Source organism: Stenella coeruleoalba, assembly GCF_951394435.1.
Source record: "Stenella coeruleoalba genome assembly, chromosome: 3".
NCBI lineage: Eukaryota > Metazoa > Chordata > Mammalia > Artiodactyla > Delphinidae > Stenella > Stenella coeruleoalba.
This window is the reverse complement of record NC_137148.1, coordinates 109468143-109484513: the sequence shown is the minus strand read 5'-3', so window position 1 is coordinate 109484513 and position 16371 is coordinate 109468143. Positions and strand designations below refer to the sequence as shown.

Below are 16371 nucleotides of genomic sequence, written 5' to 3'. Positions count from 1 at the left end.
TAGGGCTATCGTTATTTTGTAGTTGAGGAAACAGGTCCCTAGTCCATTGGCAGGCTGCGCTAGCAGCGGCCAAGCTGCGATTTCCTCTTGTCCTGGCAGCCCCAAGCAGGGAAGGCTTTCCTTTACTTCTCCAGGGAAGGTGAATGACCTGGAGGTGGGTCATCCCTCAAAAAGGGGGCAGTTTGAGAGCCAAAACCCTCCCTTCTTCTTCTTTTTTTTTTTTTTTTTTTTTTTGCGGTACGCGGGCCTCTCACTGTCGTGGCCTCTCCCGTTGCGGAGCACAGGCTCCGGACGCGCAGGCTCAGCGGCCATGGCTCACGGGCCCAGCCGCTCCGCGGCATGTGGGATCTTCCCGGACCGGGGCACGAACCCGTGTCCCCTGTATCGGCAGGCGGACTCTCAACCACTGCGCCACGAGGGAAGCCCAACCCTCTATTCTAGACACCCCATTAACGGGCTTGAGGAAGCAGGTTAGTTTTCCGGGGATTCAGTCCTGGCGTCCACTCTGAAGAAAGCGCAGGTGCGCGGGTGACCCCCTCACCGGGGCTGGGGAGATAGGTGTCCCCATCCCCAGGAAAGGAGGGCAAGGAGATGGACAGAGGAGCTAGCAGGCTGGGGGAGTGCGGAGTGAGGTGAGTAACTATGGGCCAGGGGCGTTTGACTTTCCAGGACAGCTTTCTCCTGGGCTAGCTGGTATGGGGGTGGAGTGGGAGCCGGCGGGGCGGGCCCGCGTTCGCCCCGGGGCGGCGGCGCCAGGCCGGAGGGGGTGGGGAGGGGCAGCCGCCCTGTACTTCCCCTTCGCCGCTAGCTCTACAACAGCCTGATTTCCCCGAAATGATGAGGCGGCGCTGGCCAATGGGCGCCCTCGCGGCTCTTTAGGAGGCGGGGCCCGGCCTGGGCTGGGGGAATCCCGCTAAGTGTTTAGATTTCTCGCCGGCGCCGCTACCCCGGCAGAGCGCGCCACTCCTTCGTCGAGGCAGGACGTGCGACCGATCCGGGCGGAGCAGAGGCCAGCGGGAGCCGAGCCAAGCCGAGGCCAGCCGTGCCCAGCGGCTCCGCGACCCAGGCATCCTCTGCCTTCTCCCCGCTCCCACCAAGAATCGCGCTCCCCGCGCCCGCTTAGCAGCCCTCACCGCGCCGGGACCCTCGGGCGCCGCCGCTGAAAAGCGCTTGAAGCCGAGGTGAGCCCGCCTTCGACGCAAGGGGCACCGGTGGCGTCGAACAAAAGCGTGCGGGGCATCAGGAAGTGGGGGACGAAAACCCCAGCCGGGAGAGTGGCGGGCTCGCGGCGTGGCCTGGGCCCCCGCGCGGACTCGGGAAGGCGCTGAAGGAGCTGCAAGCAGCTGCGCGGGGAGGGCGGGCCGCGGCGTGGACCGCCCACCCGGCCGAGGTTGCCCGACCCCGGCCGCTGCCGCAGCTCTGTGTGCGCGAAGCCGCTGGCGGCCTCTGGGTGGCCCTGTGTGTTGGTTGCGCGCATCCACGAGCAGTGCGGGGGACTCGAGTGTATGTCGGCGCGTGGGCGCCCTTTGCTCCCGGCGCCGGCTTTCGGCGGTCGCAGCTCGCGCCCAGGCCCCAGGTTTCAGGTTGTCTATGCAGGTGGCGGGGCCTGGGGCTTGCTGCCCTGGATGGTTGGAGGACCTCCCGGGACCGCGGGAAGAGGCGCCACAGGTGTTCCTTGGGCCACTTCGCCCGAGGAGGGGAACCAGGCCGGAAGGGTTGGCGTCCGGGCCTCTACACTGTGACTGTCAGGGAGGCGTAGAATAGATTTGGGGGGGGGGGAGTGTCCAGGATGTAGGGTGACTGCTTGTCCATTAGGGAAGGTGCACATCTAGTGGCAACAACTCAAGCAGGAAAATTTCTTGGCATCAAGAAAAGAAGCCCCTTGCTTCCCAAAGGATTTGAATTTTGGGAGAAAAGTTCTGGTATTTAGATATCTCTCTGTTTTGTCTCTTTTCCTGAACATAAATCTTGAAACACACATGCATGCCTGTCTCCTCTCAAGACTGTCTAGGAGGGGGTGAGGGAAGAAGCATTTTGCTCAAGATGCTGAAAAGATTTGGAGGGTGGTTTTATTCCAGAGAAAGCCCCCTTCCCCATGATTGTAGTACTTGGTATCTGGACGAGGGGAGGGGAGGGTAATTGAATGACCTGGGGTGGGGCAGGGTAGTGCCTAGGGGCTGCTCAACAGACTCCAAACAGGAGCCTTCTGTCTTCTCTTTACAGCCAACATGCCCATCACTCGGATGCGCATGAGACCCTGGCTAGAGATGCAGATTAATTCCAACCAAATCCCAGGGCTGATCTGGATTAATAAAGTGAGTGTTACTCTTTGGGTTTTTCTGCCACTATTTTAACCCATGTTCTTTAGGGGACCAAAGCTCCAGGTGCAGCTCAAAAAGGGAAGTGATAGGGAGCAGGCAGATGTATTTCCTAGTGGATCCTGCAGGGAGTGTACAAGACCCAGCCAGGGCCCCACTGGCTGACTTCTGCCTGCCTCCCTGGGCATCCACCTGAAGGCACTGACAGTTTTCCAGCAGCAAGATTCTCCCAGCATCTGCAGGGCCAAAGTTCTGGTCTCTCCTGAGGGAGACCTCTACAAGCACACACAACATTCTAGAGGGATCCAGTCAGGCAGATAGGAGACAGAAAAGTGGGCACTGCTGGTAGGAAGGTGACTGGCTCAGCAGTTGACCCAAGAATTAACCTTGCACCAGTTGTCCAGACCCAAGAGGCCTCTTGCTGGTGGTGCACAAAGGACAACATAGACCCTGCAGACTTAGCAGTAATAATAGTATTTATAATAACAACTAATGCTTACTGTACACTTACTATGAGCGAGCATGGCACCATGTTACTTACATTGTGTCATTTAATCCTCAGCATAGCCCTGTGAGGTAGATTCTATTAATATCTCCATTTTCAGATAAGGAAACTGAGGCACTGAGAAGTAGATGATGAGATCACACAAAAAGGGATAAAGTCAAGATGTGAACCTGAGCAGTCTGACTCAAAAATCCATACTGTTAACCACCAGTAATGATAACAGTGAGACCTTAGCTTTTATATTTGTTACTGTGTTTTTTTCATTTCACGGAAGAGAAAACAGTGAGGGACAAAGAGGTATAGTGACAATGCCAGGGTCACACAGGTAGTCATCATCCAAGTCTGGCCCTGAGCTCCCACAGGTATATATGGCCAGGACTCCCTGTGTAGGAGCCAGTGGTCGCAGTTGTCCTGAGCAGCCCCATCTAATGAACTGAGTTCTCACTTCCATGTTGGGGCTGACAAGTCTGAGAGAAGCATCCCAGGGTACTCTGTATGGGTCCTAGCACATCTGTAATAGGCAGAAGGAGGTCTTTGCTGAGCTGATGATGCCCTAGCTCATCAGAACCCAGAGCCCCTTCTGAAAGATCTAGTGATGGAGTAGCCTGTTTAAGCCATTCTCAGGATGGGTCAACCCAAGCCAGATGTCAGGGTGAAAAGGGGAAGTCAGCCTTTTCCCAGATCTGGGGGGCTGGGCAGATTCAGGCCAAAAGCCTGTGGTCTCTGAGCTGACACGGTCTTACATGTATGTGTGCTTGTGTGCTGTATAGGAGGAGATGATCTTCCAGATCCCATGGAAGCACGCTGCCAAGCATGGCTGGGACATCAACAAGGATGCCTGTCTGTTTCGGAGCTGGGCCATTCACACAGGTGTGTGCCCTGGACTCCAGCTTTAAGAGGGGCAGGGAGGAGATAAGGGGAGGCACTTCTCTTAACACAGAGGCTCTTCACTGGGGTCTCTGAGCTCCCTGAGATGTTGTACAGAATTCGGGGGTGGGCAGGGAGCAGACCTGTGTTTTTGGGGAGAGGGTTCATCATTTCAGCATGTTCACAAAGGAGTTTATGAAGCCAAAATCTTAGAAAGTGTGGCTTCTTCATGGAGTTTGTGGCTAGATTAAAGTTCTCCCTGGCAAAAGCAGTTGTGAGCACGGACACTGAAAGAGATCCAGGCCTTCCTTTTTCTTGATGTTGACCAATAGTCCTGGGTCCAAGGCCCCTCTGGTTGGCAGCCTCTTTTTTATCCTTCAGGGATGGGGCTCTTGGCCCATCTCGGACCAGTCAGCCCACCTATCAGTAAATATTCTTTGATGCCTGCTCTGTGTCCATTCCCATGTTAGGAACTATCAAATAAGCCCCAGTCCCTGCCGTCTGGCTGCTGACAGCCAAAGGGAGACTGGGCACGATCTGTGACAAAGATAGCACTTTGGGGCTTGGGCTCTCTAGTGCTTCTGGCTAGGCCCTTTGCTGAGGCTTGCTGGATGTATTTGAGCCAAGTCTGGGCATTTGAGAAGCCCAGGGCCTGCACAAGTGTCACCCAGGAATACCTGCTGGTTTGACCATTGTGGATCTCTGGCAGCATGAGAGCTCAGGGGTACTCTTGTCTTTCTCCTCCCAAGCCAGGGCACAGCTGAGGATCCCCACCTATAGTCCTGATGATACTCTTCACTTTCCTGCCCACTAGGCCGATACAAAGTAGGGGAAAAGGAGCCGGATCCCAAGACATGGAAGGCCAACTTTCGCTGTGCCATGAACTCCCTGCCAGATATCGAGGAGGTGAAGGACCAGAGCAGGAACAAGGGCAGTTCAGCTGTGCGGGTGTACCGGATGCTCCCACCCCTCACCAAGAACCAGAGGAAAGGTATCCAAGGGCTCTGGGTCCTGGGAAAGCCCTCAGGGAGAGAGGGAAGGAGGAAGGAAGTCAGCTGGGGCTGGTATGCCTGCCTGTACCAAGGTTGACAGCCTATCTGCCCCACAGAGAGAAAGTCCAAGTCCAGCCGAGATGCTAAGAGCAAGGCCAAGAAAAAGGTGAGTATGATCCTAAGCAGCTAGCCTTTGGTCACCTGAGAGTCAAGGGTGGGCAGTAGAAGGAGTGCCCCAGCAAGCCTGGGCCTAAGCTTCTTTCTCCTTCTACAGTCATGTGGGGAATCCAGCCCCGATACCTTCTCTGATGGACTCAGCAGCTCCACCCTGCCTGATGACCACAGCAGCTACACAACTCAGGGCTACATGGGGCAGGACTTGGACGTTGAACGGGCCCTTACTCCAGGTAAGGTGGGCCGGGTCTGGCAGGGGACCACATAGGTTGGTGGGATGGCTCTTTCTCTTGGTCTAGGGGGCACCGGGCTTGTAGATGGTGACCTGTTGGAGCAGCCTGCAAGTTGGGGGGGATGCTGGGTGTCCTGGCAAACTAAGAAAGCACACAGCTCTGACCCTCCGTTTCTGTTGTCCTGAAGCACTGTCACCGTGTGCCGTCAGTAGCACCCTCCCCGACTGGCGCATTCCAGTGGAAATTGTGCCAGACAGCACCAGTGACCTGTACAACTTTCAGGTGTCGCCCATGCCCTCCACCTCTGAAGGTTCGTGCCTCCGGGGCCTGGCCTGCCTGCCTGACTGTTGGGATCCAAGGAGGGGTTTCCTGAGGCAGAAAAGATGGTCAGAACTCCACCCGGCACTGAGCTGACTGGTGGGCTGGAGAGAAGAGGGAAGAGGTGGGAAGAGGTGTGGCTTCAGGGTTCAAGAGACTGAGTCACAAGGACAGTGTTCTGTTCTGGAATCTTCATGGAAGGCAGATATCCACTGGGAGGCCAGCGTGTGTGTGCGCATGTGTGAAGGGGTAGGGGGACTTGGTGGGGCTGGCACTGCAGGGTGAGCCTGGCTGACCTCAGCCAACCTCTCTGCTGTTCCCCATCCACAGCTGCAACAGATGAGGATGAGGAAGGGAAGTTAACTGAGGACATCATGAAGGTAAAGCCCCTTCCTTCCTTCTTCAGTGCTCTTTTGAGGTGGCTACTTCTCAGTGAGGGGAGAGAACCAGTGAGAGCTTCCAAGTTGGAGGGTAGGCAGTTGCTGCTGTGACCTGTCTGCTTGCACGGTCCTACAAGTGTCACATCCATGTGGCTGGGGACCACTGACCACTTTGGCTGGTGGGAAAGACACTGTGGAAGTGGGGGCAGGAGGGAGGCTGGGTTTCTGACATGCTGTCCTAGGGCCTCGGATAGCTCTGAGTCAGCCACCATCAGTGCCGGGTCCCTGGCCCGTGTCCTCCGCCCTAACATGCCCCAGTCCTGTTAGTTTGGGAAATGCACATCAGGTTTCAGTAATCAGCCTTTGGGATCTGTAATATGATGGCTTTTCTTCTTTTAAGCAAATTATTCTCCAGGTTTTTTTCTGCTTCAGTTTTTAAAATAAATGTAAAAAAGTTTTTGAAGTAGCTGTACCCAGGCTGTGTTCCATCAGCACAGAAAATGGAGACATGGGCATAGTTCCTTATCTCTACCTGAAATTTCTAGGCATCTTTTCTTGACTTAATATGTGAACCATTGCTTTAAGCCACACTCCCGGTTGGTATGTCCTTACCCAGTTGAGAGGGAAGTCTTGGAGATTCTATGCCAGAAGGTAGATGTGGGAGTGTCAGCCCAGGGCAGACTCTCACCTCCCAGGCCCCTATCCTAACTGCACTCCACGTCTATATCCATTTGAGAATGTGAAAAGGGCCAAGGATGTGATCCTGGCTGGGAAGTGTTGGCTTATTGAAGGCAGGACCAGAGGGTGAGTCTGTACTGGAAGTGAGCCGATGGCTTCTTATTTATCTGTCCCCAGCTCTTGGAGCAGTCAGGGTGGCAGCAGACAAGCGTGGATGGGAAGGGGTACCTGCTCAATGAACCTGGGGCCCAGCCCACCTCTGTCTATGGAGACTTCAGCTGCAAAGAGGAGCCAGAAGTTGACAGCCCTGGGGGTAAGAAGACCCTGGATCCATATGGTTTCTCAAAGAAGGGAAAACCAGGTAGTGGGTGGGGAAGGCTTAGGGGCAGGGCCAGAGAGCAGCAGGGGTAAAGCATCCTTGTTAAATTCATCTGGGTACAGACAGCTTGCAAATTAGCTGCTCCTTCCAGGCCCTCAGGTTTGCCTAAGATTGAGGTTGCCATGCGGCGGACAGCAGAGGCTGCTGTGTCTGTGGCCTTCACGGATAGGGCTGGAGGGTGGGGGGGAGAACACACCTGCCTCCCCACCCCCAATCCTCACACAACCTTCTTCACATCTTCTAGGGTATATTGGGCTGATATCTTCAGATCTGAAGAACATGGACACCAGCTGGCTGGACAGCCTGCTGCCCCCAGTCAGGCTGCCCTCCATCCAGGCCATTCCTTGTGCACCATAGGTGGGCCCCTGGCCCCCTTTTACTTCTCTAGGCAAGCAGGACCTGGCATCATGGCGGCTGTGGTGCAGAGAAGCAGGAATCCTGTGGCCCCTTGATACGATAAAGTGTAACCCCACTGCTGACCGGGGATGGGGCTTTCCTCCTTGGGACAGTGGCCTCTGGGGGTCCGGCAGGCCAGGGTCTGGGCTTGTCTTGTGGGGTAACGCTGGCCCTGCCTCCTGGGAAGATGGCGTTCTGAGACTGGTGTGTCAGGTGGAGGTCTCAGACGGGAGTCAGCCTCCAGCTTTTCCCTCTGAGCCCAGCTGCCTGGAGAGGGTCTTGCTGTCACTGAGCTGGCCCAAGGGAACGGACCAGTGACCTCAGAAAGCACAGCACCAACTCCAGGGCTGGCTCTGCACTAAGAGACAATTGCACTAAGTGAATCCTGTTCCCAAAGAACCACCTCCCTTCCTAGCTGAGCCCTGGGGACTGTTCCAAAGCCAGTGAAATGTGAAGGAAGAATGGGGTCCTGTGGGGACAGTGCCCCCTCTGCCTCAGAGGAGCTCTGCCCTGCTCCCTGCTTAGGCTGAGGGGATTGTGAAAAAACCTGGCACTTTTTCTTGTGGACCTTGCCACATTTCTGATCAGAGGTGTACACTAACGCTTCCCCCAAGCTCTTGGCCTTTGTGTTTATTTATACTGTGCCTTGCTCTGTACCCACCTGCCCCCTCAGGCAGGCCCCAGCAGCCCCCAGCAGGCCCAGGGAGGCAAGTGTGAGTGTGACTTTTAAAATTGGAAACATCATCTGACCACTAAGTCATGTGTGACCACACATGTACATGTGTGTAAATATGTACATTTGTCTTTTTATAAAATGTTAATTGTTTATAAGTGGTGTGGCCTTTTACTTAGACATAAATTATAGATGATTTTACTTTTTGTAGACACATTCTGATGGACTCATTGTTGGCATCCTGCCTGAGCTTGCCTTTGGGGTGAGCAGTGATGTGCACCTATTGTGAAATCCTTTCAATTATGTTCATGGAGAAGGTGGCAGGAGAAGGGACAGTCATGGCACAGGCATATGCTCATGTAAATATAGTCACTTGCCCATGGCTTTATAGCCAGAGCTATGAGTTGAACTTGGGCTCCTGGGGCCTGGGGAGTGTTAGGTTTTGAGTTCTTCTGAGGAATGTGCCGTAGACTCGAATGTCCTGCTAAATTCAAATGCAGGTGTACTCAGGTGCTACTCCAAAAAGTTAACAGTTGGCATAGCATGGTCACTGGCAATCAGAACAGACACCAGCCCCCAAAAGGTTCCCGCAACCTGCTGTGCCGCCAAGCAGTACTTGCTGTCCATTTGCTGCAGTGACAGGAATGTTCTGTCTCTGCAGTGTTCACTGCAGTAGGCAGCGGCACACCTACATGTGCTAACCGAACACTTGAAATGTGGCCAGTGCAGTGGAGGAACTGGATTTTTTAATTCTTTTTTTTTTTTGTCTGCGCCACGAGGCATGCGGGATCTTAAGTCTCCTGATCAGGAATGGAACCTGTGCCCCCCTGCAGTGGGAGTGTGGAGTGCTAACCACTGGACCACCAGGGAAGTCCCTGGAATTTTATTTATTAGAATTTTAAAAGTCATATGTGGCCAGTGGCTACCATATTGGACAGTACAAGTCGATACTGGATTGGGAGCAGATTTGAGGGGGAGGGCCTGGGGTGGTTGGAGGACACTGGGGACAGGGGCTTGAGGCTAATTTACTTGACTGTTCAAAAGTATTTTACTATTTTGACAGCCAATAATAACTGGTGCTGAATACCAGCCTGCAGTGTGCTGTGAAACAGCTCCATGTACAAATGTGTTAGGAAAACCGTGGATGACCTTACGTGAAGCAGGCTTCCTTCTTCCACATCTTTTCAGGGTTCTGGCTGGGCCAATAGAGATTCACAGCATCTCTGTGAAGGGATATCTTTGATCAGAACAGTGTTTCTGAAAACCACAGGTTGGGAATCACTGATATATTGGCAATGAAGGGTCTCAGATAAGAACCAAGTCACAGTGTCTGAGAGGCAGAGATGTGGAAGTAGGCTTTTCTCATTTCCCTCCACAGTCTGGCCCTGGGGCTAAACAGCACCCAAAGCAGTAGGCAGGCTGGCCAAGGGGAGCCAGCAGGCATCACTAGCATCGTCTAGGGAATGAGGCCATGGCAGTGAAGGGGTCACTCAGGGACACCAAGCCATGTGGACACATCTTCCATATTCTTGGTCCCAGACACCCCCTTGTAGGGCCTAGCCACCTGGAAGGAGTGTGGGAGAGAGAAGGCTGAGTGAGAAAATAATGAAAAAACTGGAAAATGGGCGAAGTTCAGTCAGACTTGCTCTGCAAAGCTTGGGAAGTATTGTTCCCTGAACGGCAGGTGGCCCTCCTGCTGGGTAGACATTCTGTTTGGATGCCTGGATAGACCAGCCTCAAGCACTGTCCATCAGAAGATCCACCTGGATTTTTCAAGAGTTAGCATCATCTGGGGGCCAAAGGGGAGGGATAAGATGACTATTCCCAGCTCTTGCAGGGCCCCACCCTTACTGAGGAAAATAGGATGGGGAGGCTAGCCTCCTATGGCTTCTAACTGGGGGCTTGGTAAGGTCTTCTAGTGCGTGGCTTTTCCAGCTAAGGATGGTTGGGAGTGGTGTGAAGCCAGGTAGAGTAGACCCAGGAGGGGTGGGGAGGAAGGGAGGCAACCCAGAGCAAACAGCGGGGACTGCTTCTGACTTCTCTCCTCTTGTCCTTTGATGTATTCCCTGACAGAGTAGGCAGTGGATATGTTGAAGTCCCAGGCAGGTGTGGAAATCTCTCAAGTTCTAATATGCAAAGTTCATCACTTGTAAGTTACCAAAATGGGAGAGGAATTCCATCAGTGATGTCCTAATCTCTAGAGCCAAGACGGAGTCCTGGTCTCTAACTCTTCTTACCCTAGGCATCCGAAACAATTGGAACCAACTCCTTGGAATGTCCAGGGAGGGACCCCAAAAACCTACCCCTCCCCATCACAAGGGAGCTGAATCCTAAGGACCAGACATGAAGGAGTAGTGTGGGATGGAGCCAGATTTTCCAGGATGGTGAGCTGTCTCACCACACCCCACCATGGACCTCAGCCCATGCCTGACAAGAGTAACAGTAAAGTCCAAATGCTCACCTAAGGATGGCAGCTGATACTAACTCATTAGACAGTGCCTGAAATGGAGCAACATCAGTATAATCGGTGTCAGATTTGGGCATAATAAATTCATTCGAAGAATCTGCCAATGCTTTTGTGGCTCACTCCCAAGAATTTCAGTTTAAGTGCTAATGGTAGAAGCTCTTGGCTGAGGGACTAGGAGTTCATTGAAAGACCTGTTTCGCTGGGGTTGTGATAACATCATTGTCATGAAGGACCACTTTCCAATGGGGTAAACCGGCAACGTGGGGCTCAGGCACACCAGCTAGAACTCCTGCCCTACCAAGTCTATAGATGTTCAAGGGCATTTCTGGTTAGTAATAGGAGTTCCCTTGCCTTACTCCAAAGGTGTCACTTTAATTGGGCTGTTACTCATTCAGCTTACTTGGCAATAGGAAGGAAGCTAGAGGCTAATATGCTAGCTTCCCATACAAAGGCTCATGGTGGCAGAAGACCTTTAGGGAAGACATGCAAACCATCCCTTCTTGATATATCAGTATTCAGCATCTTTCAGTGCACTGTGTGCAAGATAAGCGCATCCTCAGATCTCTCTGCAAGCCTTGGGTGGGGACTGCCAAAGACAGAACTGAAGTCTTGGAAAAAGTCTTGGGCCTGGTTGGAGGTGAAGTCCTTTCCTCTGCAAGTGATGCCCCCAGGCTGGTGGGGCCGGGTCATACCCAGGCTGTCATTCTCTGGGACCACTGGGTGTTCTTTCACATGATTTGCACACATCCAAAAATCCTTGTATTAGTGGGGTACAGGATTCCTCAGCAGCCCTGTTGGAGCACCCAGGAAGCTTTTGTCTGTCAGACGTAACGCCCTTTCTTAATCTGGGCACAGCTAACCCTCCCATCATGAGAATGTTTGAAATTCATCAGAACTCTGCACTAACCTTTCCCCACTTATGCCAGCAGTCACGGGGGCAGAGGCTTGGAGGGTGAATGAGGAGCTCATGTACTTCCTTTTCCAGGAGTCAAAGTACTGGGCAGAATAAGACTTGTCTTTGTCAGCCAGGGCTCACTTGTGAGTCCAAGTCTAAGGCAGCACAAGGGCATAGCTGGTTGGCTACCTGGTTTTCCTAGCTCCAGGCAGCTCCCAAGAGACCCATTTCTGCTGACTTCCTAGGGGTGGGGAGTTGTAAAAGAACCCCCCACTTCTGCAGGCTCAATGGTGAGGCAGGCCTACGGAGTCTGTGCTGGGTTGAATTTCAATTGGGGAGATACCGGAGGCAATGAGGCAAGGACATGAGGGCTGAGTACAAGGGGAGAGACAGACATTCACCCACCACACCATCCCTCATCCAGCTTCACGAGCTCAGAAAGGAGCAGAACTGAAAAGGACCTCACAGTCCAGCTGGATGATGACAACACAGCCTTGAGTGCTCACTTTGCATCAGGCACTGTGCCAAGCACCCTGTATACACCATGGCACTGGCACCCCACCACAGCCCCTGTTCACAGACACGGAAACCAGAGCTCAACCAGCACAAGGTGCTTGTCCAGGATGATTCAGTTAATCAGTATGGGGCCTGGATTCCAACCCACATCTGTCTGTGCCCGGAACCCAGGCTGTTTCCACGATGTCAGGCTGCCCACAGAGGAGGAAACTGAGGCCTGGGGAAGAAGTTTGGAAGAGCTTGCCTGGGACAGCTAGCACCTCGTGCCGAAAAAGCATTTGGGGACACAGAGGGAAGGTAGCAAAAGCTGCAGCTGCTCTGGACACTGTGTGGGACCCCTCCCTTCAGCTCCCTGCCCTCACCCCAGGCAACATGGCTCGGCGGCTACAGGCCCCAGGGCCCTGGTGAGGTGAGTTTTGACTTGATCCTAAAGGGAGGCGATGCAAATGCCCTAGAGGCCACCTGCAGTTCACTGGGTGGGGCCCCCAGGGGGCGGAACAGACAGGCCGGTAACTTGGCTTCAATGTAGAGGGCACCTCAGCCACGCATGTCCGTTTGTGAACCAGCTCCCAGCTCCAGGGGACTCTGGCCTGCTAGGCTTTATCTCAGCTCTAGGGATCAAAAAGGACTTTTTCAGCTGCGTTTCTGTCTGAGCAAGGCAACGGGGTCTCTCTCGTTCTCCTGCTTTAAATCAGACCCTTTGTTGAGTCCTGGGATCCTCAGAGATCTGGACTCTGGGTAACTGTATGAGCCAAGCCCATCAAGGGTGCATCCTAACTCACAGCCACAAGGCTGGAGCCACCCTCTGCCTGTTTTGAGTCTAATCCTGGCTTCCTGGTCCCTGAGAAAACCCAGCGCCCCTGGCAGCTGGCTGGTTGCTGCCTTACATCAGGTGGGCTCTCAGACTCACTGGCAGGTTTCCTTCAGGGAAGGCCTCCCCCACCCTCCAGACTCTGCTGAGAGGAAGCAAGGGTGGCTCTCACTTTCATTCCCGGCCATATGCCTTGGATTGGCCTGGGTCCTTCTACGTCTCTCCCATCCCTTTTTCCTTACCATCCAGGTGGATACGGGGTGTCTGGCTCTACTATCAACTTCTCCCTCACGCTGCCCATCCTGAATCCGCCGGGATTAGGGCAGGTGCAGTGAGTTCTTCCACAGCAGTTAAAAATATTCAGCCACACCTTTGCTCAGACAGGTGAAGGGGTACGCTAGGGATCATAGTTCAGGAGCAAAGTAAGCAGCCCAGGCCACATGAGCCCTGGGGTGGGGGCAGGGGGAATCGTGTGCCAGGTTTCTCTGAGAAAGCTGACTTCATGGAACGAGCAAGTTGTTCGGTTGTGTGGAGCTGGTGTTTAGGGATCTGGGGTGAACAGGGAGGGAGGGAGTCATTAGGGCAGAATAGCAATTACTTTCCTTAAAACTGAGAAAAAGTCAAGAAGTCCTTTCACGTTGCCCATACGACCGCGATGGTGAACTGGGGTGAGGGCTGCTGCCCTTGCCTGTGGGAGGTGAAGGGTGGTTGCCTCTGCTGGGGACTCAGGGCTCCCCTTCTGGTGCTCCTTCTGGGCTTGCCAGGGTGAGGGCTGAGCTCCTAGGTGTGTGGGGTGGGGTGTGGCAGAGGAGGGCCTGAAGGGTGTCCAAACTTCTAAGACTCAGAACAGCGTCTGAGAACAGTTCATCACCACCCTTCTGTCATGCACTGGCAAGCAGCCAGAGTTCTCCTCCTAGGAGACCATCTGCCCCCACTTTGGGGGCCTGCCTCAGGACACTTGGGAGGACCCCAGTTTTGGTCTCTGGCCAGACTGAGACACATGCAATGCAGTCCCGGGGCCCTCCTGTATCTGACAGCTCACACAGGCAAAACCTCACCAGCCAGTGCCCGTCCCCTTCCTGTCTGCTACTCCCCACATGCCCAACCTCTCCAACCAGACTGGAAGCTCCTCAGAGGCAAGCAGCTCATCTCCTCCATATTCTCACAGAAGGAGATCCTGCTCAGGCAGGATTGGCACTTGAGAACATCTCTTGCAAAATGCTGGGTCAGCAAAGCCCTGCAGTTAGCATCTGCTCACCTTCTCTACCCACTGTCCACCTGGCTTTTCTGAGTCCTTCCTTGGGGGACAATCCAGGCTGGACTCTGGGGTGCAGGGAGAAGGCTGAGAGACAGGGAAGGCACAGAGTGGTAACTAGCTCTGACCCTGCAGTAGAGCCTTGGGCAGAATGGGCCATGACCAACCAGCCCAGAACAAAAGCCACTGTATCCCACGACATGCAGCACAACCCATCTGTGTCCCTCAGCAGGACTGCTGGGGATGGAAGTCTGAGTCATTAATTACTTTCTTTTATTAAAAATGTACACAAGTAAAAGGAACATGGTTTAATTGTACAGAGTAAGAAATACAGATAAGTAAATAGAAACATTAATTAAAGCCACCTGCAATACACCACCCAAAAGTAATCATGCTATTAAATGTTTAGAAATCGGGTACAAACACAATTCTTCACCCCCCCCCCGTGCATATATTTAGGAGCTCTGTCCCATGCAGATGCAGGCATGGGTCCAGGAACACTGCAAGCAGAGATCTATACTTCCCCGGCACTCGCTTGGGGCCCTTCCCCAGCCCCCAGATCTCTCTGCTCCCAGATACCGTGCAGAGGTTGGCATCCAAGAGTCCAAAGGGCTAGCCATCCAGGCTGACAAAGTAATCTATAGTAGATTAGGAGGGGCAAAGGGCCTTGGAGGCAGGATACCAACTATCCCAGTTTGCTCAGGACAGATGAGTTTCCTGGGATGTGGGAATTTTCATTGCTAGAACTGAGAGAGTCCTGGGCAAACTGGGGTGAGTTGGTCCCCCTACTTGGAGGACCAAAGGCCTTGTCCAGCCCCTCCTTCTCTGCACTGCCCACTGGCCCTCCTACTGGGTCTTATATCCCTGGGGACCTCAGCAGGCAGCTCAGGGACAGAGGCTCTGCAGGGCCCACTGCTTCCACAGGCTCCCACAAAGTTCCAGCCTGAGGCCCAGGAAAGGAGTGGGAAAAGGGAATGAGTAAAGGCAGACAGGCAGTCATACTGAGGAAAGGGGCCAGGTGACCTCTGGCTGTCAAGGGCAGCCAGGGATGCTGAGGTGGAGGGACTTCAGTGTCTGGCTGCCTGCCCCTCCAGGCCTGGAGCTTCCCTTAGAATTCAGTGCCTTAGTTCTCAGAGGCCCCAGTCCTTGGAAGCCCTACGGTCTTTGGGTGGGAGGTGCTCAGCCCCCAGGGCTTCCCAGAGCCCTGCTGCATCCAGCCTTGCATCCCCCCTCGTCCATGTCCACACGTGTTGGCACTTCCTGCCTAGCCCATCTCCACCCAAGACTGGGCACAGAGCATGGGAAAAGAGGAATCCAGGACAGGTTGAGCTGAGTGAGGAGCAGAAAAGGTGGGAGGGGACCTAGGCATAAAGGACCTCTCCTAATAAGGGTGGGCACATCCTGACTGTGGTCTGGCCCGGCCTGCTTTCTATGCCTGAGAATGGAGCCCTTGGAGAACCCAGAGGAGTAGGCAGAATAATGGTCCATGGTGGCATAAAGATGTCCACATCCTAATGCATGGAATCTGTGACATGGCAATGGGGAGTGAGGTTGCTAATTAGCTCACTTTAAAATAAAGAGATTGGGCTTCCCTGGTGGCGCAGTGGTTGAGAGTCCACCTGCCGATGCAGGGGACGCGGGTTCGTGCCCTGGTCCGGGAAGATCCCACATGCCGTGGAGCCTGCGCGTCCGGAGCCTGTGCTCCGCATACGGGAGAGGCCAAAACAGTGAGAGGCCCGCGTACCGCAAAAAAATAAAATAAAATAAAATAAAATAAAGAGATTATTCTGGATTATCTGGATGGGTCCAGTGTAATCGCAAGGGTCCTTAAATGAAGAAGGAGACAGAAGAGTCAGAATCAGGGAGGCAGCATTATGTGAAAGACTTGACCAGCCATTGCTGGCTTTGAAGATGGAGGAAGAGGCTACAAGGCAAGGAATGCAGGTGATCTCTAGAAGCTAGCATGGGCGAAGAAGCAGATTCTCTACTGAGTCCCCAGAAGGGAACGCAGCCTGCTGACACCTTGAGTTTAATTCAGTTAAGACCCATTTTGGACTTCTGACCTAGAGAACTGTAAGATAATAAATTTGTGTTGTTTTAAGCCACTTAATTTATGGGAATTTGTTATAGCAGCAATACTGGGATACCACCTGAAGGATGTAACTGCTCAGAATCCCCTGGTTAGAGTCAGTCTCACAGAGTCCCACAGTCGCTCTGTGAAAGAGCCGACTCTGTCCTGGGAGACACTGTGACTCTGGAGCCCTGCGCAGGGAATGGGCCTCCGTGACTTGGGTGGGTCAAGAAGGATGCCGAAGAATAGTGCCTCTGCTGGATGTGCCTACAGGAAACAGCTGCCTCCTTGAACCTATTCCCCAAAGCTCCAGAGGTTCTGGCTCTGAGCTGTCCAGGAAGAGCTGCCCTGAGGTCAGGCTACCCAGCACATCCAGCCAGAGCTGGCAGGACTTGCCTTAGGACTCCCAGGGTGGCATTCTGTGTCCTTTCCACACACCCATA

The 16371-nt window shown here is 53.7% G+C and overlaps 1 protein-coding gene across 1 annotated transcript; it reads left to right on the top strand.

The window, feature by feature from the left end:
- The first annotated feature begins 876 nt into the window (after positions 1 to 876).
- On the top strand, positions 877 to 8828 carry IRF1 (interferon regulatory factor 1). Its single transcript, XM_079917209.1, has 10 exons — positions 877 to 1181; positions 2224 to 2315; positions 3594 to 3693; positions 4505 to 4681; positions 4799 to 4848; positions 4957 to 5089; positions 5277 to 5399; positions 5738 to 5787; positions 6643 to 6778; positions 7089 to 8828. Exons 2-10 carry the CDS (start codon positions 2229 to 2231, stop codon positions 7199 to 7201), a joined length of 969 nt encoding a protein of 322 aa, XP_079773335.1. The 5' UTR covers positions 877 to 1181; positions 2224 to 2228; the 3' UTR covers positions 7202 to 8828.
- Positions 8829 to 16371: the final 7543 nt, after the last annotated feature.

What these genes read in the sequence shown, in the direction of transcription:
- IRF1 (XM_079917209.1), top strand. Translation starts at nt 2,229, where the DNA reads ATGCCCATCACTCGGATGCGCATGAGACCCTGGCTAGAGATGCAGATT. An exon ending in CATGCCCTCCACCTCTGAAG is followed by an intron (nt 5,400 to 5,737) that starts GTTCGTGCCTCC and finishes CCCCATCCACAG; the next exon opens with CTGCAACAGATGAGGATGAG. An exon ending in AGAAGTTGACAGCCCTGGGG is followed by an intron (nt 6,779 to 7,088) that starts GTAAGAAGACCC and finishes CACATCTTCTAG; the next exon opens with GGTATATTGGGCTGATATCT.